This window comes from Chelonoidis abingdonii, chromosome 6 (genome assembly GCF_003597395.2).
Source record: "Chelonoidis abingdonii isolate Lonesome George chromosome 6, CheloAbing_2.0, whole genome shotgun sequence".
NCBI classification, from domain to species: Eukaryota; Metazoa; Chordata; order Testudines; family Testudinidae; genus Chelonoidis; species Chelonoidis abingdonii.
The window spans coordinates 102579656-102603181 of record NC_133774.1 but is presented as its reverse complement, the minus strand read 5'-3'; the positions used below and the strand labels follow the sequence as shown (position 1 = coordinate 102603181).

The 23526-nt window shown below is 44.0% G+C and overlaps 1 protein-coding gene across 2 annotated transcripts in view; it reads left to right on the top strand.

The window, feature by feature from the left end:
- The first annotated feature begins 16732 nt into the window (after window positions 1–16732).
- The window catches only part of GNA14 (G protein subunit alpha 14), a 67398-nt gene continuing 60604 nt past the window's right edge, over window positions 16733–23526 (top strand). Inside the window, exon 1 of one of the 2 annotated variants that reach the window (XM_032790452.2) lies at window positions 16733–17404. In XM_032790452.2, the coding sequence (XP_032646343.1) occupies window positions 17284–17404 (121 nt within the window). In that variant the 5' untranslated portion in view covers window positions 16733–17283. The remainder of the gene's footprint in view (window positions 17405–23526) is intronic. The other variant, XM_032790453.2, reaches the window with a different exon arrangement.

The following is a 23526-nucleotide window of genomic DNA, read 5'->3' as shown; positions in this document are numbered from 1 at the left end:
ATCATCCTATTTTTAATTCCTTCTCTTAACAAATATGCCAGCTGTTATTCCTGCCATTGCTTCTTTTATTAACTTAGTTTTAGTTTATATCATGTTTTCCTGAGGAGTCTTTATGCATTTTAAACATTTTATATTGGTTTTATTTTTTTAATCAAACTTTCTTCCATCTATAATGAATTATTACTATTTTAATTCTGTGACTATTTATCTCAAAATGTTTAGAATGCTTGGTGCTACATTCCTTCTTGAAACATCTCCTTCCACATTTAATCTGGTTGAGTTGAGGTTCAAATCAGGAAACTCAACGTAAACTGCTATTGTTAAAGTGTCTTCGCTTTTATTGTGGCTAAATTGGGTAGACTGACATCTGTCCTGATTCTATTGGATTTTTTTGCAGCATTTGACACATTAGATGATATGATGCCTTTTTCTGAACTCATTAAAAGCTGGTATCTACAGCAGTAATTTTCTAATTAGTCTTGTAGCTTTCTACCCACAAGGAAGCAATCTTCTTTGCAGAATCTGTGGGTGGCTGTTCTACCAGGTTCTAGGTTTTAGATCTGCTGCTTTTCTCTTTATACTGTCAACCACATGGTGCCCTTCTTAATTTTTCTTGTTTTCCTTATTTCTTGTACGGTGATGACACAAATATTTATGCTTGTTTTCTTGTATTTTCTGAGTCTTTGCATTCTTATTTCTTCTGCTGCTTGGGTAACTTCATTTCTAGACATAAATACTGACATTCTGGTTTTTGGCTCTGTCACTTATTCACTACTGAGTTAACGTACAATATTTTGAGCTAAAACTCCACTAGTATTCTCATTTCTGTCATTTCAGCCTCAGACTGAATCTGTCATTACACCTTGTCATTGCACAAGACTTTTACTACGTATTTAACATATATATATTTTAAAACATTAATGCAAAATTTGGGCATGAGCATTCTTGTATGGTTCAGCTATTGTATGGACCTCTTTGCACTGGTCAATCCATGTCACAGTTGGTTCACAAACACTTGGCTTATCTGATTTTTTTTGTTCTTGCTTCGGCTATCCCCGGCTGACCACCCCACACATTCCTTATTTAAGTGCTTTCCTTGTCTACATATCTCTGTATCCACAAATGTATTGTTAGATTCTTCCTCAGGACTAGATCCAAACATTTTCTGTGTGGGTTGCCCCTAGAGTTGCCAATATTATATTTCAAAAATATGGGATTGTTTTCTTAGCACCTATCTGGGGGAAGAGTACAGTGTACCCACAGGGGTCAATGATAGGGTGCCCAGTACCACAGAGGGTGGGAGTTATACTCCTAGGGGAATTCTGCACCACTGCACATGCACAGAATTTATGTCCCTTGCAGATTTCTTTGCTTCTCCACAGAAAAATGACTTTCTGACAGGGAAGCAAAGGGAAGCTACAACAGCGGTCATGCAACCCTCCCCAGCAGTATGTTACAGGCACCCAGGGCAGCCGGCAGAGAGATAAATCACTGTGGGGTAGAAAGCGGGACTGGAGAAGACCTGGCTGGTGGCTTCTACCCTGTGCTAGGCTCAGCTGCTAGTAGTGGCTGGGCTGGGCAGGACAGGATTTCTTCCCCTGCATGGCATCTGGGGCCGGGTCAGACCCACCCCACATATTTCTCCCTTGGCTGCAGGAAGCTCTGCAAACTCCCCCTGCCCCCAGCTTCCTGCACCCACTGCTGCTCAGCTGCAGAGGGAGGGATTCCTGTACAGGGAGATGCTCCCCCATTCACCTAACTGCTGTGCATCCAGACCCCCTCATACCCAGATCCTCCCGCTGAGCCTCACTGCCCCTGCACTCAGACCACCTCCCCGATGAGCCCACTACCCCTGAACCTGGATCACCCTGACGAGCCATCCCCACCCAGATCACAACCCCACTGAGCCCCAACCAGCTGCACCTGGACCCCGACCCCAGTGAGCCCCACTTCCCCAGCATCGGACTGCCTACTGAGCCCCCACACCCAGACCCCCCTGCTAAGCTCTATCCCCCACACGCAGACCCCCCCGCACCCCGCCACTGAGCCCCAACCACCTTCATATGGACCCCCCTGAAGAGTTCCATTACCATTGCACTCAGAACCCCCCAACAAGCCCCTGTGCATCCAGATCCACACTGCACCCGGATTTCCCCACACAAAACCCTTTCAACCCACACCTGGATCCTGCCTTGTTGAGCCTACCTGCCCACACAGGGGGGCTGGACCCTGGGGTGTTTCTGAGGCAGGCCAGGTTCTTGCACTGTGTCAGGGTTGGGTGTAGCCTCACCCCTGAGTCTGTGTCCCTGGGTGGATGGGGGGAGCTACACAGTGATCTCCCATCTCTGTGCAGCTAGTGGCCTATGCTCCTTGATGCCATGCAGGAGCCTCCAGATTTATTTGACAAATAAAATTTGCAGAATTTTGCAGAATTTTAAAATACTATGTGTAGAATTTTATTTTATTTTTTTGGCACAGAATTTGTTTTGGTGCAGAATGCCCTCAGAAGTAGCATTACTAACCATGCAACAGTTGAGGAAACCTTCTGCTCACTGCAGTCAGTCTTGGCTGTGGAGATGCAGCTCCAGAAATCAACATGGTCTGGAAGGGAGTGGAAAGATGCACCTGTGAGTATTGGCCCCCTGCTTGACAGGGTCCCCTGCTGACTTCAGCCTGTAAGCATGTCCCTGTCTACCTTCTGCGTGTGTACTCTGTCTGTCGGAGCAAGTGAATGGGGGCTGTGCGCCTTGGACCTGCACTGAAGGGCCAGGAAAGGACTCTATCTGGCAAGAGGGTCAATACTCCCAGGATGTAGCCATTTGTTTCACTCTCACAGAGTCTCTGCCAATATCCCCAGCAGAGGAGCATAACTACTGGTTTGTGGCAGCTGCAGCAGTAGAGCAGCAAGGCAGCCAGGGAGCCTAGTCCTGGAAGCCAGGGCAGGCTTTAGGAAGTGTGGGGCTCAATTCGAACAGTTTCGACAGGACCCCGGCAGGGATACTAAAAAAAAAACAACCAAAACACACATGTAAAAAAACACGTGGGGCTTGTACTCACAGGGCAGTGCTCTGAGTCTTCAGCAGCACTTCAGTGGCGGGTCCTTCACTTGCTCCAGGTCTTCAGCGGCACTGAAGGACCCACTGCCGAAGTGCCGCTGAAGACCCGGAGCGAGTGAAGGACCCACCACCAAAGTGCCGTCGAAGACCCGGAGCGCCACCGAGTGAGTAAAAATTAAAAAGGCGCCTCTAGCCAGGGAAGGGATTTTCACTGGGCACGGGGCCCTCTTAGGTGCGGGGCCCAATTCGGTGGAATTGGTGCAGTAAGCCTAAAGCCGACCATGCTGGCAGCTAAGACCATCTGCACAGAGCCCTGTCTGCTTCCCCTGCCAGAGAGAGCCCCCTCCTGACTCTAGCCTTTCAGCATGGCCCCATCAGGTCTTGTGCCCCTGATAACCTTATGCTGCGCCCCATAGTTTGGGAACCTCTGCACCATAGGAACATTGGGACTGATTCTGCATTACTACATTGTATTATTTTACAAACTTTATATAACTGGAAGATAAGGTAATAATAAAACTGGTTTTGCATAATGGTATTATTTTTAATATGTTGAAATATGGGATTAAAGGGGTCCCATACTGATTTAGTAAGGGACAGGCAATTTTCTATTTAAATAAGGGACATCCCTTGTAATATGGGACTGTTGGCAACCCTAGTTGTCCCCTGTCTGTAGCTGCAGGGGGCAGAATCAAAGCTGATTGGATGAGGGACTAGTCCCCACCTTCTGGAGACTCCCTCACTTTTGTTCTGCCTCCTATAGTTACTGGCTGGATGAGGGAATCACCTGCAAGAGAGAGAATTCACCAAAAACAAACAACAAAGCTGAGGAGGTAGTTTGTCTCCTTCCTGGAATTACCACAGTGCCTCCCACCACACATCCTCTGACTGCTCAGATAAAGGCTAAGAGGATGGAGGAGAAGAATTCAAAGAGGAGACCAAGGCTGCCTTCCTCCTGCTCTGTATCCCTGCCCAAAGGTGCAGAAGGGGAGAGGTTTGTGCCTTGTGCATTCCAGACTCCTCATCCGCTGGGTCAGAAAGATTTAGGTTTGGCCTCCTGATCCCAGCCTAGAAGATGGTTCCCCACCAGCAGGGAGTGACAGCTGGGCTGCAAATGCCTCAAAGGAGGGCAGAAAAATGGAGAGAGCCCTTTGGTCACCAGAGGCAGTCACATCAAAGAGCAGCGGCTTACCACAGGGGTTGAATCCACCATAGACAGAGCAAGGAGTGGATGGTTAGACCATTTGGGGCATGCACCCTTCTGCAGCACAGGTTACTTCCCAGCCCTTGTTGGGTAATTCATTTTCCTATCTTAGACCCTGGGGAAGTCAGGAATTCTGAAACGAGGGCAGAAGAAGGGAATCTCCCCTCAGGAATAAATTCCCTCTTTGGCTAGGGAGCTCTTGGATTTGGTGCAAAAAGTGCCTTTACCTGAGAGCCCACCATCTTATAAGCCCGAGGCAGCGCGGAAGTGTCCCATTCTATCCACTCCACTTTCTAAAGCGAAAAGATTAAGAGATAAAGGCCTGCTAGTCAAAGAGGTTCTCAGGACTCCCCATCTGACCCAGGTTTCCCATCCCCACCTCCCTGAAGGACCAAAACTAAAAACTGGGACAAAGGGGTCAAGAAATTATCTTAGAAACTTAGGAGAAAATTGGCCTATTCTTCTAGAGATAGCTTTTCCTCTGACTCATCACCAGAGGGCACCAGAGCTAAAGGCTCTGCTCCCAAGGTTTTCCTACATGGAAAGAAAAAGTAGGACAAATAGAACAGAGCTGTGTATGTGTTTGGTGGTGGTTCTTCATCATCATTTAACTCATTTTCATCCTCATCTAGGGTATCACTAAAGAAAGAAGGATAGGAAATCTGTTCAATCTTAGTCCAAAAGAGGGGGGGGGGGAGAAGTCAGGAGGAAAGTCAAGATCATCTTTATAGGAGGAAGGTGAACTCTCAATCTCAGCGTGAATCACAGAATGAAGCAAAGCAAAAGAATCTTCTCCCAACTGAATCATGTGTGAAGATGTTATGAAAGGTGATTAGATACTTGGTTGTTCCATCAGATGAGCCCATTAGAAAAGATTCTGAGGAGGAGGAAGAAGAGATGATTGGTACAGAAATTACCAAAAAGTATTTTCCAACTGCTTCAAAATCTGAACCACACATGCCCTTCACATAATTTTGGGAAAAATAATTAAGGTCAAAAGAAGAACACCAGCAAAGGACCCGTTTGGCATTGTATTAAGTGTCCCAAACCCTTTTCATTTCCAGTACTACTGGAATGCCCTCTCTAGCTTGGGAATGCTCCTTCCAGTGTGACCCATGCACTGTGGGCATTCTGGCTCTGGCTCAAGGGATGGGCCCTCACATAACCGACAACAGACCCGTCTAGGGATCCCATTTTGTGAACCACTGGTCTGAGGCATGCCAAAAAATTCTATAATGTGTACCATAGCAGAGCAGATTTTGTCTCTTCCCAAAGTGGATGTAGCTGTTTCACTATTAGGGTACGTCCAGACTACCTGCCTTATCGGCGGGTAGCAATTGATTTCTCGGGGATCGATATATCGCGTCTAGACGCGATACTTCAATCCCCGAACACGCTCCCGTTGACTCCGGAACTCCACTGGAGCGAGCGGCGGTAGTGGAGTGAGGACTCGAGGTAAATCGATCTAAGATACTTCGACTTCAGCTACGCTATTCACGTAGCTGAAGTTGCGTATCTTAGATCGATACCCCCCCAGTGTAGACCAGCCCTCAGTCAAAGACACTGCTATCCTAGTGGAAGGGCAGTTTTTCCCAAAAGAATCCACAGAATAGAAATATCATTGCACTCTGTTTGAGGCTGCATCTTCCTCTCTGAGGGCTTCTGCTGTGACAACATGTTTTGCAAGAGTAATACAGGTCTGGGCTGACAGTTTGGCAATCAGATTGCCCCACCCACCCAGCCACCCCAAAAAGGGCTTAGAAATCATTACAGGTAGTTCTGGAGTTAAAGGAAATCTCAATGGCTTCACCATTTATAGCTGCTACAGCAAGGAAAGTTTTGATGTTTTCAGCGCATGCCCTGGTCTCCACAGTGATGACCAGATGCCTGGATGGAAAGGCAATATACAGGCGAAACTCATGTTATAAGTTTTGAAATATCCAGGAGGTTGGCTATCTATGGAGCCATTATGCAAGGGGTGGTGGAATACTCAGATAAATCAAAAAAGACCTTAGACAACCCCTCTAAATCCAGGAAAAAGGGATAGCCTACCTTATTACAGGTCTAAATAGCCTTTTCATGGCTACTCCTCTACATACAGAAAGTGAGATTACAGCAAAAGCGAATGGAACAAGTCTAAACCCAGAAAGGGCAGAAACCAATCTTCCAGCAATGCAAATTCCAATATTAGAAACAATGCCTGACTACAGTCAGGAAAGTTCTGACAAGCAACCCCTAGAGGGGAAACTATTACAATTCAAGGACCAATGATATCTTTCCACACTGGAGAGATGGGTTCTGGATGTGTGGTTCAACACTGATACATGATAGAATTTTCAATGATTCCAAATTACTGTTTTCTCCCTTCTCCAATATACTTAAATCTGCAAGAGAAAAAAAAAAAGACAAAGGTCATAGATCATCTTTTGCAAATAGACATGATGGAGTCACTGAGGAGGCCATTGCTCAATCTTGTTTCATCCGTGCCATCAATGTGCTTAAAAGTTCTTGTTGTTCTTGTGGCTTGTCTCAAGCAGAAGAAAATACAAGTATACTCTTTCCTGGATTACTCTGAACTCAGAGTCCCACCCAGTGAAGGATCCAGCCAAGTGGCTCACTTAACAATCCAAACACTGGAACAGCATGGGTTTATAGTACTTTTCTGAAAGAATCATCTTCAACTATCTTAGCACCTAGGTCACCTGGATATAGACACAGGCCCACAAAATCTTTCTGTCAGCCAAAAGATGGGACAAGATCAGATCAGCAATTAACTTCCTGAGCAGGTGCCCAAGGATTACAATTACTGTGTAAGAGTAAGAAGCCTAAAAATAAAATTGAAATTGAGACACCTTAAAGATAGCCATTTGGACCCACCATTATTACAAGAGGAGACTGTGGTTCCCATTATTCCACAGCTGTTGAACATACTTATATAATATTAATGATTAGTCACTGCAATAATAAAAAATATTTTTTCCCCTGCAAACAAAATGACTTGGGTTTTACTGAATGGAACACACATGGTGCTTTAACTCCTTCATTCCTGCACTCTTTGTAACAATTTGTGAGATGCACTTCAGTGACTCTTAACAGAAACAATGCACTTAAAGTGATCACATAAGGAGTTATTTCGGAATGGCTGTTCCTAAATAAATCCATGTGTGGACAAGCCTTTAGCAGTGAGGTGGTTAAGGAGACGCTTATCTCCTTTTCACCTTTACAAGAGCAGATTATTTGATATTTTCCTAACCTTTATTACTTCATCATTTGTTAGTCGTCCTTATAGTCATCCTTATCTCTTCTTTCCCATTCCTCTAATCAGCAGATTATCTTGGATCTCAACACTATTTTTATTTTTTGTAATTCATTTACAGACAAGGGGGAGGATTACTCCATGTTGCAAAGATTAGATTTCTTCTAACACACAATAAAATTGATCATATTTGATTGTGATTATAAAAGTCTCAGAAATAACTCTGCCAAAATTAAATGTGTATTGCAGTTCCTCATTTCCCAGGTAATTCTATTACAAGTAGCCACTAATATCTATTGAATTATGATTATTTTATTTAAAACATCATTTTGTTCTACTAATTTTTCCCTTGACTATATTAATGTTACCATACTTTGACTGGCACCCACTTACCCAAATTCTTCTGTTCAACTCAGGGATAAAACTGGACGTAATGTGGACTTTGAAGATGACTGAAGCTAGGTTATTTTTCTCTGCACCAATATTTTGGGATCATTAAACCTGTCAAACTTGTTTGAGCCAGTAAGAAAGTTTCTCTGAGCCAATTCCTTTTAAGGAGTGTAGCTACTGGGAGTTACTGAGCACAGAAATTCACAAAATACACAGACTGCCAAATACAATAAAGAAGTCAGCTGGAGTGAAACTTTATCACTATGTTAAATAACAATACAAACAGAAACTAAAACACCCATCCTGAAGAAAAGCTGTTTAGTCACACAAGATCTTGAGTTATTGTACAGCATAATTCACTTTAATATCCTGATTTGGAAGTACAGATAACATTTAAGCGTCTGGTTCTCCACTGCAATGTAGCCACAGTAATTAATCTCGTAGAAAGTGGATATAAAATGCTATCAAACTGGAATTCTTCACTTAGAGTAGTGATAATATTTTACACCTATTATTCTCATATATATATGACTATACGCTGAATGTAGTGGAGAATCAGGGCCCTATTTTTCAAAATGTTCTTTGTTTTCTGTCTGAATCATAAAAATTCCACCCACTCACATCAACAGATGTGGGAACTTGATGGGGCTAGCAGTGAAAGGGGGACAGTCCCAGAGGCAAGGGAAGGAGACACTTGCCAAGGAAAAATAGGTAGCCCCTTCCTTGGGAGTCTGTGACACACATTGGCCAGCTAAGGGAGAGAAATGCTGATTGGCCAGCATTTCTGAGCTCCCAGGATTTAGCCCAGCCCAGGGACCATGTGGAGCCCATTTGGCTCGGTTCCAACAGCCCACCCTGCTTCACCCTCTGTCCCCTTCAGAGGGAGGAGGAGGCTAGGACTCCAGGCAAGTCTACACTACAGCACTACATCAGTGCAGCTGCACTGCATCTGGTGAAGACACACTATGCTGACAGGAGAGCACTCTCCAGTCAGCATAATAGTTCCACCTCATCAAGAAGCAGAAGCTACATCAATGTTGACATAGTGCCTGTGGGGACAGTGCAAAACATGCATTGTGCGAGGAGAGAGGCTTTTTCACACCCCTGAATGATGTAACTTATATTGACTTAGGCTGTAGTGTCGACGAGCCCTCAGAGAGAGCTGAATCCTGGAAGTGTAGGTTGAGGTCAGCCTATCCTACACAATTGGTTATATGGTAAAGAGCCCTATAACCCCCTCCTCCCCCACTGGAACCAGTTAAATGCCAGAATAGGAAATATGGATGATGGGCAAGTAATGCCTCTCCCTAGTGTTAACTTGTAATAAAAATTGTGGCCTGAAGTTTAATTCCATGTATGCATCTATCCTCATTTTTCCGCTGTGTCCACAAGAATAATTTCTAATACCATTCTACTGCTGCCTTTGCTATTGGTAGACAAGTGTTTGGTGTTATAAAGAGCATGTTTCAAAAGAAGGCATTAATAACAGACTCCAGAGGCAAAGCTGAATAGGTGCATTTTCAGAATTTTATAAAGGAGGAACAGTATACAGCAAGATTGTGTCATGGATTTATAGGGTCTGTGCTAGGCCTCCGCCTTTATTACAGCCTGTTAAGAGTAACCCTTTTAGAGTGCCAGTCCCCAAAAGTCCACACTATTTCCAGGCTCAGTGGCTCTGAGACTGGGCCAACTGGCTTCAGGAATCTGTCACTATGAGATCTTACAGCAAGTTCAACTTAGTTTAGACTCCTGTTCAGAGACTTTCACACCTTCAGGGAGCAATGCATTATATTTATTCCAGACTGTGAATTGCTATGTTTCTTCATTCTGTTAGATATGAGGTTTTTGTTTTTTCATTCCATCAACTACCTTTCTGTAGGGAAGTTGTTTAAGAAGTTACAGAATTATGACGTAACTGGAAGTAAATTCCAATACAGCTTTCCTTTAGATCTTGACCCCACACCAAAATACAGTACATACTTCATTCTTTCTTGGTTGCTATTGAGTAGCCTTTCAGATTAGTGACCCCTTCTTCCAAGAAAAAATGTTCATGATCTCCATACAACTATCATCAAAGTATCAATGACGATAAATTTACAGGATTTTTTTATTTTATTTTGTGTGTTGCAAGAGGCTGATAAAGAATATTTGACCTTGAAGGCTATGGGTCTGTGGGTAGTAAGGGAGAGAGGTTATCTTTTCCTTAGATTGGAATAAAATGTCATGATCCCTTGATTACCTTTTGTGACTTTTCGGGTGTCACAACCCACCAGTTGAGAAACACTGTTAATCAATCAGCAAACCCCAGTGCTAGTATGTAAGGAGTATACTAGCCCGTTAAGGACCATCCTGGGGCTCACAAACAGAATCACATGGGTGCAGTTATGGAGACTCCCTGCTTCACTTTGGTGACCTGCTTAAGCAGAAGAGGAGAGTGAGCAAGCGGGGAGGAGAATAGAACCTGAATAATCTGCAAGGGGATTAATCTCTCTCCATGGAGGGTAGCCTGACCAGGCACAAAGACTTTGGTTTGGAATTTGATCAGGGTACTGAAATAAGGAGCTTGGAACTTGTATTCCAAGGGTTCCTTCCCTAGACTTCCACTAAAGAAGACATTCTTATTTTAATGTATTTGCTTTTGTTTCTCATAGCCCCATTCTGTGCAAGATTTATTGATGCTGACTGGGGGATGGGGAAAGAAAGGTAGCGCTCAGCTGGTGTGCAACACCAGGCCACAAAAGGTTGCCTAAGATGGTCCACCTCTTTACACAGTGATATGTAAACATTCCCTCCCCGCTCAACTTGGAGATGCTTTCTACAAGGGGCAATAAAGAGATGATCAAGTTCTGATGATATGATTATACTTAAGTACCCTGCAACTAGCAAAGGGTGAGGAACAGATCTAGAGACTGCTCTCAAAAATACACATACACCTTTGCTTAGTTCAGGGGAGTTCTGTGTATCTAAGGGCAGAATTTCTCCCCTAGGTGGATAGTTCAAATATAATTAACTCAGAACCAAGGACCAGATCATGGTCCCAAAATGTTGGAATCATCATCATCATCATTTTTCTTTTTTTTACATTACCTCACTTGGGACCTTCTTGAGAGTTCTCCATGTGGTATGGATATCCACTCGGGGAGGGGGGGAGAGAGAGAGAATGAGAAGACTTGGTTTGGTAGTGGTAGGAGGTGTGATATTGCTATCTGTACTCTGTAATTCTATGAAGATTAGTAGGAAGTAGCCTTTCCCAGAGCCCCTTCGTGTTGGAGCACTATTCTTTAAGAAGGTCTGGGGCAGCCAGAGGTGGCCCTGGTAGTACAGTTTGAGTCATGCTGCCAGGTTGTTTAGGATGAGTGTATATATACTGGTCTTGATCTGCACACACATTTTCTATTGATATAAAGTCCCTTTGCATCAGGGCTGGCTCCAGGGTTTTTTCCCCCCCACCCCCGCCACATGACGGGGAAAAAAAAAAGTCGCCATCACGATCGGCAGCACTTCAGCAGCAGCAGCTCCACCATGCCGCTTTCTTCTTCGGGGGCAACTCTGTGGCAGGTCCTTCCCTCCCAGAGGGACCAAGGAACCCGCTGCTGAATTGTTGCTGGAGAGCCAGACGTGCCGCCCCAAGCACCTGCTTGCTGAGCTGGTGCCTGAAGCCGGCCCGCTTTTGTATTTACTTAAAAGTTTAAGGGCCCATTCTGGCATAAAATATCCATAGCCTTCTGAGCTGCATAAACCCTAGAGGGCAAGAGGTGTTCCTCACCTGCAGGCTGATCAACCTCTAGGGAAGAACAGTTTATCTGGGCAACAAGTTAAAAAAATTGCAGTATTTAGGAAAGAGTGCTCCAGCACATGATCTTTCCATAATTGCCAAATTTGCAATACAAGGCCATATTGCCTAATGGACCTCCTACAGACTGAGCTGGAGTCACTTCTCATAATTCCAGGTTGTAAAGGGGATCAGACGGGATATTTAAACATGTAAGCACATCTGGAAGTCAGAGGCCTTCTTGCCCCTGATCACTGTAATCCTTTAGGGGTAACAAACTCCTTCTTCCTAATGGCTGAGAAGTCCTTAGGGATGTTATCATTGTACAGAACTTGAAACTCTTCCAAACAAATCAGAATCAAAATTATAAAAGGCCTAATCTCTGCCTTACTTTCACTGAGGCAGGAAGGTTTAAGGGGTTCCTTTCTCCCACCCACTTCCTGTCTTTCCTTGATCACCACTGTGGTGGTGGGGCCGTCTTTGTGTAATTGGTGAGTCCCTGGTGAGGGGTTTGGGTTTCACTTTTTTTTTAAATGATATTTTCTCCATAGATGGGTAGTAGAGGTGAACCTTTGCCCCAAAGAGTCTTTTACACTAACAGAACCAGATAAATAAGGCCTCAAGCCTGAAAACCCTTGTATCAGTCCTTAACTTTATACGTGTGAATAATCCCAGAGAAGTCAATGGGACAAACTCATGTGCACAAAGTTAAACATGGGCACGAGACTAAATTTAGGCTATTGATCCTTTTGAATTCTTTCCCTTGAATTGGAACATCCCATACAGTAATTCCCTGTCCCAATGTTAGAACACCTTTATGGTCTGAATTTTTAAAGTTGTGAGGGTGGGAATCATACTACTGTGTACGCAGCAAAGAATCCTGTGGCACCTTATAGACTAACAGACGTTTTGGAGCATGAGCTTTCGTGGGTGAATACGAAGTGGGTATTCACACACGAAAGCTCATGCTCCAAAACGTCTGTTAGTCTATAAGGTGCCACAGGATTCTTTGCTGCTTTTACAGATCCAGACTAACACGGCTACCCCTCTGATACACTACTGTGTACATATCTCTAAAGTTTACAATAAACTAATCCTCTGACACTTATCTCAACTGTACGTACTGGCTGTAAAATGTTGTTGGACGGGGCAATTATTTACCTACACTAGCAATGATCAGCTGACACACTCTGAATATTATTATTCAAAGAATAATCACTGTTTGTATGAAACTCTAGAGTTAGCAAAGGTAAGGGAGTTTGCCCCTTTACTACAAACCCCTCTCATGTGAGAAGGGATATTATCAGAAGTTAATATTCCTAAAAAGACTCAGTGTTTACTTAGCTTTAGCTATTAAATCTTAAACACTCAGGTATTTTAACCATGAGGTTAGAGGTATTTGTTATTAACTAAGTGCACCACCTTGAAATTTTTTATTTAAATTATTTTAAAATGTTTATTCACAGCATAAACTTCACTGCAGAAGAAATCTTTTAAATTGAATCATTTGTGCCTGTTTAAATAAATATTTGCTTATCTTTGTGATGGCTTCACTGTCCATAGCTGCCTATACTGTAAGAGACAGTGTCATCTCCTGGGTATTGAATCCAAGCAAATGTTTCAAGTTCAAAAGTTCAGCTATCCTTGCTGGGTTTGTTTTCTGCTGAGAAGAGATGAAGCGTGTGTGTGGTTGGAGGTTTGGGAGGAGAGAACAGAAAGGTGAGAGAGAAAAAATAAGAAAAATCCACTGAAATGTTAGATGAAAAATGTAACCAAGAGAAGGAAGAAAGAGACCAAGGAATGGACTAGTAAGGAGGAGGGAGAAAAGTTCAGACAAGTATATGTAACTGTACACAGAAGGGCACACAACTGTGTCAGTTTCTGGATTCCCCCTTTAATGCATAGTAAATATTTCCTCCCCCTCCAAATTTTTTTCCCCATCCTTAGAAACACATACAATCCAATCCCCTTTGTGCAAGGGTACTACATAATTTCTGTTGCAAGTGAGCCCTCCGCACCCATGAGGAGAGGGTAATATTTGAACCTTAATAATTTTAGTCCTGGCGGCATTCTGTGCCAAAAATTTAAAAATTCTGTGCACAATATTTTAAAATTCTGCAAATTGTATTTGTCAAAATAACACTACATAATCACACCAGCTTCAATTATTTTGGTAATTTATTTCAAAATACCTGTCAGCAAATATATCTTTAACAATAGGGATACATATAAAAATTCCCCCAGCAGTTGAGATTTAAAGAAACCCCTATGACAACCCAGTTCCTGTTTCTCTGCCTCTTCTCTCCCCCCTGAGCCCAGCCGGGGGTCTAGACACCCACAACCCCTCTTCCCTAGAGCCCACTAGTGGGCCCCTCCAGCCAATACACCTGAACTCCCTTCCTCCCCAGAGCCCAACCATGGGGACCCCCAGCCCAGATACCTGTCCGCATGCCCCAGAACACAGCTAAGCCCCCTCTAGCCCCAGACATCCATCTCCCCCCACTCTCCAAGTCCAGGGATCAGAGGGAGAAACTGCCTGATGCTTGGTCCCAGGCTTGCAAGGCGTGTCCTGCATGCTGGCTCTCTTCTTGTGGGCATATCTTTATATAAATCCATGGTACGTCCACATCTCGAATACTGTGTACAGATGTGGTCTCCTCACCTCAAAAAAGATATACTGGCACTAGAAAAGTTTCAGAAAAGGGCAACTAAAATGATTAGGGGGTTGAGAGGATCCCATATGAGGCAAGGATTAAAGAGGCTAGGACTCTTCAGCTTGGAAAAGAGAGACTAAGGGGGGGGATATGATAGAGGTATATAAAATCATGAGTGATGTTGAGAAAGTGGATAACGGAAATTATGACTTATTCCCATAATACAAGAACTAGGGGTCACCAAATGAAATTAATAGGCAGCAGTTTTAAAACAAATAAAAGGTAAATTCTTCTTCACGCAGCGCACAGTCAACTTGTGGAACTCCTTACCCAAGGAGGTTGTGAAGGCTAGGACTATAACAGCGTTTAAAAGAGAACTGGATAATTCATGGTGGTTAAGTCCATAAATGGCTATTAGCCAGGATGGGTAAGGAATGGTGTTCCTAGCCTCTGTTTGTCAGAGGATGGAGATGGATGGCCGGAGAGAGATCACTTGATCATTGCCTGTTAGGTGCCCCAGAGGGAGTGAACCTGGCATTGGCCACTGTCAGTAGAGAGATACTGGGCTAGGTGGACCTTTGGTCTGACCCGGTACGGCCGTTCTTATGTTATGTTCCTTCCCTCAGAGCATGCTGGACACTGCAGCTGCCAGGGACCCTCTAGTTCCCCCCAGCAGTGTCTTCTATGTGTAAGCTGGCTCTGCCAATTCCAGTGGCCCCCACAGTGGTGACTAGCAGCAGTGCAGCCCATTTCTGTTGTGGGGCAAAGGAAAGTCTGTCTGCATGTTAATTTCTGCAAAATTCTGCATTGCGCAGTGGTGCAGAATTCTCCCAGGAGTATAATTTGTCACTGTTGTATGTTAAGCAATAGCAAGCAGACTATTGTAACATAACAAAGCTGCTAATTTTTACTTATGAACAGTAGCAACTGAAGACCCCAAATGAGAACTCACCAGTGCTAAGCTACTAGTACATATAGGATTCAGGGGTCTAACACTGTTGTTAAAACAGGTTTTCATGACAGTAGTAAAAACACCTGAACCCTGTTTTACTAGCAGTTTACACCACTGCTGACAGTCGGTGGAATATGGCTCTAATTTTACTAGTGCAGACAAGGCTTAACTGTAAAATTGTGTTTCATACCTCACAACATGGAAAGTAATATTTCTACAGCTAAATACAAAGTAAGTATGTAAGCCAAAGAGAGAAATGTGACCAATTGTACAATGCTTCAGAAAGGAAGAGCTGCAACCAAAAGGTCAAATAGTTTCAGTTATTGTGACTTTTCTTTTGGAGAAAAAAAGATGGGGAGAGGGAGTCACACAATGTTAGGAGATGTATAAAAATGCCTAGTCTAAGTGTGATGTCTAAATGAGAGAATAACAAATGTGAAACCTGACCTATCAGACCTAGTTTGCTCCAAAACTTTCTCTCCACCTCACTCCCAACATAGCCCTCAATTACACCTAGGGTGACCAGACAGCAAGTGTGAAAAATCAAGACGGGGGGGGGGGGTAACAGGAGCTTATATAAGAAAAAGACCCAAAAATCAGGACTGTCCCTCTAAAATCGGGACATCTGGTCACCCTAATTACACCCGATTACAAAGTGCATCACTCCGTTTGGGTGTCAAACCTCTTCCCACACCAAACTGGGGTTAGTTGACTTCGTTAATGTACTATCAATTCTTAACGCTAGAAATGTGGAATCGTTCTCCTCAAGTTAGTGGAGGTTTTAGATGTCTTAAATAAACGAATCCCGCATCCACTTAAGCTTTCTTCCTCTTCTAGTCTGTGGTGTGTCAAGTGAGTCAGCCAGCCGTGTACTTTAAAGACTAGCACCCCCGTGTAACTTGGCAGAATGACAGTATGCATCTCGGATTGTCTCAACTTCAACAAACAGGTTTGCACTCATTCCAGTGAGAGAGATCTCTGGAACTGATTAATCTCTAGGTTATGAATCAAGGCTGCAGATTCCAGCCGAGGGAAGTGTGAGCAGAAAGAGGCTGATCAGCGAAACAAGGTCTGTTCTCGAGAGGCAAGTCCCCCTACCCCGGAGCTCAGCAGCTCACGCCTGGTTTGCTGTCCCTGGCCGACAGCAGCGCCTGCTCTGCCCCGCCGCTGGGGAGGTGGAGGGATGCAGCAGCCGCTCACCTGCCGGAGCAGGGCTATTTCAATTAAAGAGGAAGCCTGCAGCTGAGCAGCCAGGGCCACGTTCTCCCCTGGGGAAGGGGTTTCCAGAGGGGCTGAAGGCACTGTCTCCCCTCCCCCGCTCCTGCCTCCAGCCTTTTTCTAATTATTAATTTATTATTATTAAATCCCAGGCGCCATTTGCTCCAGCGCCCTGCTGGACTCCCGCCGCCAGCGGCAGACGCCCCGCCTCCCGCAGCAGCAGGCAGAGCCGAGAGGAGCGCATGGGGGCTGGCAGCTGCTCTTTCCTTTCTGCCTGTCTCCCTCTCCAGACGAGGAGCCGCGGCCCGGAGGTTTCATTTGTCCCACTGCCTCCAACTGGCTGCGGGGGGATCTGCTCCTCCCGCCCACTGCCGCCGCGTGTCTCTCGTGAAACTCGCAGCCGCATTTGCAAATATTAACCCACGAGAGGAGGGGCAACGAGACACAACAGCACCTGCCCCTCCCCGCGCCGCCACCTCCTCCCTGCTCTGAGCCCAGTGCCTGGGGGGCGAGGCGAGCCCAACCCACCGAGCTCGGCTCGGCGCTCCCGTGGGAGGCGGAGAGACACCCAGTGGGGACGCAGCCGTGGCCCTCACATCCCCATTCGCTTTGCCACCTCCCTGCGTGGGACGCGCTGCTCTTGCTGGCCGCCTGGTGCCGCGGGGATCCGGCGCTGGCGAAAGGCGCAAGCCCGCCAGCGTTTGCAGAGGACCAGGTGCGGCCGGGAGGGTGTCGTTGCCCCTGCCCCGCTCCTTCCTCCTCGCCCACTGCCGCGCTGACCATGGCCGGGTGTTGCTTATCCGCGGAGGAGAAAGAGTCGCAGCGGATCAGCGCGGAAATTGAGCGGCAGCTGCGCCGGGATAAGCGGGACGCGCGCAGGGAGCTCAAGCTGCTGCTGCTGGGTGAGTGAGTGGCCGTCTCCTCTCCTCCCCCTCTACTGTCTAGCCCGGTTACTCCGCGCCAGGCCTCCGGGACTGTGCCGGGCTCCGCTGGTACGCGGCTCTCCAGCCCTCTCCCTGCTCTGCTAATGCATGACACGGTTGCATAATAATACCCGTCCAGAGCCCTTCTTTTCGGGAGACGGAGACGTTCCCTGGGCTGAGCGGGAGGAGAGAGCTGGCTCCTGCTGATAACAAAACTTGTCAACGTTTCCCCAAATTCTATTTTTCAATGACATTTTTAGTCAAAATTTCAAACTTTGACCAGTTATTTTTGATTCGGTGTTTGTGTCTGTCTGTCTGTCAGCCTGTCATTTTGGAGCAGTGCCATTCATTGCCAGTGACATTCTCCCTTTGGGTGTTTTTGAGGGTTTTATTTAGTCTGGTAATCTCACTATGGAAAGTACAGTAAGTAAGGTAGCTTCGGGCTGCATTTACAGCAGTGAAACTGAGACCCATCCCTGCTCACCAGCACAGCCCTGCTGTTGGTAGGAAGGACAGTGGGAGTGCTGGTGTGGAAGAAGCACTGGTATTTTAGTTACCACCTTGTTTGCTACTCAGAGGAGCTCTACATAAAATGCTGCGAGCTGCTTGAACCTTTTCTGTACTGGGGCAGCCACTGGAGAAATGGCCTCCGTCACAGCAATGACATGGAGTTGTAGAGAAAAAATATTAGTGTAGGCTAAGCCTATCCTATAGCTTCTGCTGCTGCTTCCCCCTGTGGTGCTTCTCCAGAGGTGGATGACAGGACTGGGTTTCCTTGTGCCCGCAGGGCCACGGGTGTCCCTTTTGTAAAACATCAGAGGGGTAGCAGTGTTAGTCTGGATCTGTAAAAGCAGCAAAGAATCCTGTGGCACCTTATAGACTAACTAATGCTCTAAAACGTCTGTTAGTCTATAAGGTGCCACAGGATTCTTTGCTGCTTTTGTAAAACAGAAGTTTAAAAAAATCAGGAAAGGCTTGACTACCACAGTAACACTATTGTATGATGTGGTGATGGGACGATTGCGCTCAAACTTTCTTTTACAATGTGCGTCTACAGGAAATAAAATCTCTCAGCGCAGAATGAAACCCAGCCCTGGGCAGATAAATGACCCATTGCTTCTCACGTACACTTGAGATTTCAGTCATTCTTGCACTTTGCAAACACTTGAATAGTTTATTGACATGATACTATCTGTGAAGAGCAGGGAGCAAGTGCTTGTCTAGTCCAGTCTGTATGTAAACATTGCCCTGGAGAGATGCCTGGAGCAGCTTTTCTGTTGAAATCATGTTTACTACTGTCGTGCCTAAAGGCCAAACAAGAATGGGGCCATGTTGTGCTGGACACTGCACAGAGAAGTAGATGGTTTTCTTGCTCCAAAAATCTTACAATCTAAATAGACAAGATGGACAGCGGGTGAGGGAAGAGGTAGAACACTCAAGCACAGTGAACAATGTGATGCTGACAAACATGTTAGTTCCATGGGTTTTTCTTGGGGGAGGACAGTTAGTTAGGAGAGGATCAGCTAAATAGAAAGAAAGGGGAAGGGAAGATGAAGGGGGACAGGGTGGGGATAAGAGGAGAGATTTGGAGTGAAGGTGAAGAGATTTCTCCAACCTTGCCTTCCCTCTCCCTCACAAACAGCCAGTCATCAGGGAGACAGACAGTCCAGTCAAAACTATAAGAAGTTCTCTGAATATCCAGAGGTCCCAGCTTTTGGCAGCTTCTGTCCATAGTGGTTGGAGTCTCTGGCTCGGTCTTCTCTGCAATTTTCCTTCAGGGACACATGGCTGTGTGTGGAGGTGGGAGTTCTCCTTTGCACAATTCTGGGCCCATTTCTGTATGTCTATACTGAGCTTTTTTCTTAAAATTTGCCATGGCTGCATTAGCAGTGATGAGCTCCACTGGTGGTATTGTTGGTGGGACTTCTAGTGGAGACAAGGTGCTGACAGCTGCAAGCCTTTTTACCAACTTGTTTAGATTTGCTCTTAGCAGGGACAAATGAAACACTGGCATTTTGTCTTCATTCAAGCTCCCACTGCCCTGGTGGTAATATACTACCAGTCATGTGACCCCTGATATAACAGTGGGAAGCTTTTAAGAGCAGTAAGGGTAATTAACCGTTGAAACAAACTACCAAGAGAAATGGTGGAATCTCCATTTTTTGAGGATTTCAAATAAACACTGGATGCCTTTCTGGAAGATAGGTTTTAGCAAAACAAGTTTATTAGATTGAATGCAGGGGTAAGGGTGTGAAATGTAATGGCCTGTGATATGTAGGAAGTCTGACTGATCTAAAGATCCCTTTTGGCGTCCAGCTCTATGGATCTATGAAAAAGAGAGCCCACCATAGATACAGTCTGAGTGTAGTGCAATGAGATAGCACAAAGGACAGAGTAAGATTAGTACTTCTCCTAGAACTTGACCTCTGTTTCCACAGCTTCTGCCTCCACTGCCACTAAATGAGGGAGATTTAAACAGAGCAAACTCTTTCATCTGATATAAAATTTATAAAAAATGCATGTTTGCCTTTTCAATGAGTGAGGCTTGGCAGGTTTCCACTACCTCTGCTTCCTCCTGAGGAGATGTTACCTGTCCTTTCTTTACACAAAGATATCCTTGATCTGTCATGTAAACGTTAAACTAACCTTTTTGTTGCCCCAAGCAATATTATGTGTTTTGTGTTGTAGGTACTCAGAGGAGGGAGTTACAAGCAAGGGAAAATATCCTTGGTAGCGTGTGTGTATGTGAGAGAGAGAGAGTTAAAAAAAAACAGATAAAATAAAGTTCATATTTCTGTTGCAAAGAACATCTCTGATAAAGAAGATTATGGAATAGTCTAAAAATCTAATTTACTTGTGGTGTTTATTTATATTTTCTTAGCTAGGGCAAACTGACAAGCTTCACTGTTGTTCCTAGTCTAGTCCAGTTTCAGGTTTTCATGCACTTTCATGATATTGCCATGTTTCAACTGGAAATGCTGCACAGGCATGTTTGGTTGGTTGTTTAAACGTAAAACAAAATTAAATATATTGACTATGTTAGGGTCAAACTTAATTTTTAGAGAACACCAGACATAGTAGTTGCAGATTCCTGATATTTTATGGAATATATCTGATGGTAGAAGCTCTTCAGTCTTGAAGACAAAGGAATAACAAGAACCAATGGATGGAAGTTGAAGCTAGAGAAATTCAGACAGAAAATAAGACGCAAATTTTAATGGAAGGTAATTTACCATTGTAACAACTCATCTAGAAACCTGGGGTTTCATCACTTAGTGTTCAGATCAAGACTTTTTAAATATTTTTCTAAAATACATGCTTTAGCTCAGCCTGATGCTACGGACTTGAAGCAGGAGTTAAGGAGTGAAATTCTATGGGCCTGAGTTATGCAGGAAGTCAGACTAATTCATCATAATGGTGCCTTCTGACCTTAGAATCCACAAATCTATTAAACTATTCAGGTTTTTAATTTAGTTGACTTTGTCATCTAGAAATTTAATTTTTAAAAATGAATTCGGTTTTGGACAATTACACCTGTCCTCAAGTTACTGTTCTCGTTCTTGTTGTTTTTAATGTCATATTTTTCCACTTTTCTCACCTGTTGCTGTGAAAGACTCCCAGCAAAAACAAAACAGAGTATACAGGGAAAATAGTGTCAAAATACAAAGGGTGCAATTTTCAAAAGTGCTCGCCATTGGCTTGACTTCAATGGGAATAGAGAAGGTTTCAAGTGCTTTTGAAAATCTCATGTAATGTAAAACTGAAAAAATGGAAATGTCTAAGATTACAGTAACCAAGTCTACAAGAACATTACATGCAACAATAAGGTAAACATTTTCAGACAAATACAAGAGATGCAATTTTTAGTTGACTGTAATAGTCAAGATATTTCTCTATTTTCAGAAGAACATAACCACTGTATACACATTTTGACTATGTAGTCCCGGTCAAGGTGTCCTTCAGTGTCTCAGCAGCTTGAGTACCAACCTGAGAAGCAGGGCAAAATCCCCAAATTAGTTGTGAATTCTATGCCTAGATTTTACCAATCAAGTAGCAAGTGTAAACTGCTTGGGCACTATAACAGCCTTAATGTGGAATCACAGACGGTCCCTTTGGGTACTCTAAATTGTGTCTTTCCACTCAGGTAAGCCTACATGGTAATGGTCCCTTACAACAAGAATCACAGCAATATTCAAGTTACTCACAGTCCCTAAGGACCAGTGATTTACCCCAGATCAAATGAACCTGAGATCGCACACCAAAGATAATGCTGTAGCCAGTCCTCTAATAAACGATGTAGAGATGTATTAAAAAGAAAATGAGTTATTTACAAGGTTAAAGCAGATAAACATACATACACAAATAAGTTACAATCTTAAGTTTCAAAAAGCAATAGTAGCATCTATAATAAGCAAGCTCTATATGTCCTTTAGGGCTAACCCAGGCTAAGCCCTGGGGTTCTCTTGCTTATGCCTAGAAAACCTTTCCCCCCAGAGTCCGAGCAATTCTTGTTAGGGGTTTTCATTCCCTTCCCCCCATGTAGTCTGAGCTGCAAACTCAGCTGATGGGAGGAATCCCCTTGCATGAATCATTATCTTTGGTGGGAGCGGTGGCAATGTTTAATGTTGCACAGTAGTCAGTCTGGTGTCCATGTGCCTTTCTTGTTGGGCAGGACATAACACCTTATCTTGGAGACCAGCATTTTAAACTAGTTAATATCTATCGCCTATTGGGTGATTTATAATGTAACAGAGGCTTGCAATACAAATGCTTAAATATTATCTTACAATATGGGATACGGACTCTATAAGTGAGATTAATGTATGCAACAACTCACAAGCATTCAATAAAGTCTGAACACATTCTTGTAATTCTAATACCTATTTTAACCTTACTAACCCAAGAGAGTCAGATTGATTCCAGCTATGTATTTGTCAGTGTTCAGTTGAGTCATGGGGACCTTGGCATGAGCTGGCACCTGGTCTGCCAGCAGCACAGGCCCTGACACTGCAAACTTACATGCATGCTTGACTTTAAACATGTGATTAGTCCCACAGAGTTCAGTATAAAAACATACATACTTTTTGTTATGAAAGGCTACAATCACAGCTGAGTCTGTCTTGCATATAATTTAAGCCAGTGGTTCTCAAACTTTTGTACTGGTGACCACTTTCACACAGCAAGCCTCTGAGTGCGACCCCCTCCTATAAATTAAAAACACTTTTTAAATATTTAACACTATTATAAATGCTGGAGATGAAGTGGGGCTTGGGGTGGAGGTTGACAGCTTGCAATCCCCTGATGGGTCATGACCCCCAGTTTGAGAACCCCTGGAAGTGATTAGATTTGTATAGGGGAGGTATATGTTTTGATAACCATATGACTTTAAATCATGGCCTTTGTCGTTAACCATGTAGAATATATGTATGTGCATGATCTGTTTTATTGTGGTACTATTTTAAATTTGTGAAGTAAGAATGGATATAGTTTATTTTCAGGTTGAAAACCATAAATTCTAAAATATTGGAACTTCTTCCTTAAGAATTTACTGCACCGTAAAAGTTTAAAAAGCTAATATAACAAGAGAAACAGGGTAGAATGATTTTTTTTGTTCTAAGGACCAGATTTCTAACAGAGCTCAATATCAATAGCTCCCATTTAGGCACCTATGTAAGTGGCCAGATTTTCAGAATCATAGAATGGTAGGACTGGAAAGGTCATCTAGTCCAGTCCCCTACACTCATGGCAGGACTAAGTATTATCTAGACCATCCCTGACAGGTGTTTGGCTAATCTTCCCTTAAAAATCAACCTCCCTATGCAATTTATTCCAGTGCTTAACCACCCTGACAGTAAGTTTTTCCTAATGCCCAACCTAAACCTCCCTTGCTGCAATTTAAGCTCATTGCTTCTTGTCCTCTCCTCAGAAATTAAGGAGAACAATTTTTCTCCCCCTTCTTGTAACAACCTTTTATGTACATGAAAACTTTTATGTCCTCACTTAGTGTTCTCTTCTCCAGACTAAACAAACCCATTTTTTCAATCTTCCCTCATAGGTCATGCTTTCTAGACTCTTAATCATTTTTGTTGCTCTTCTCTGGA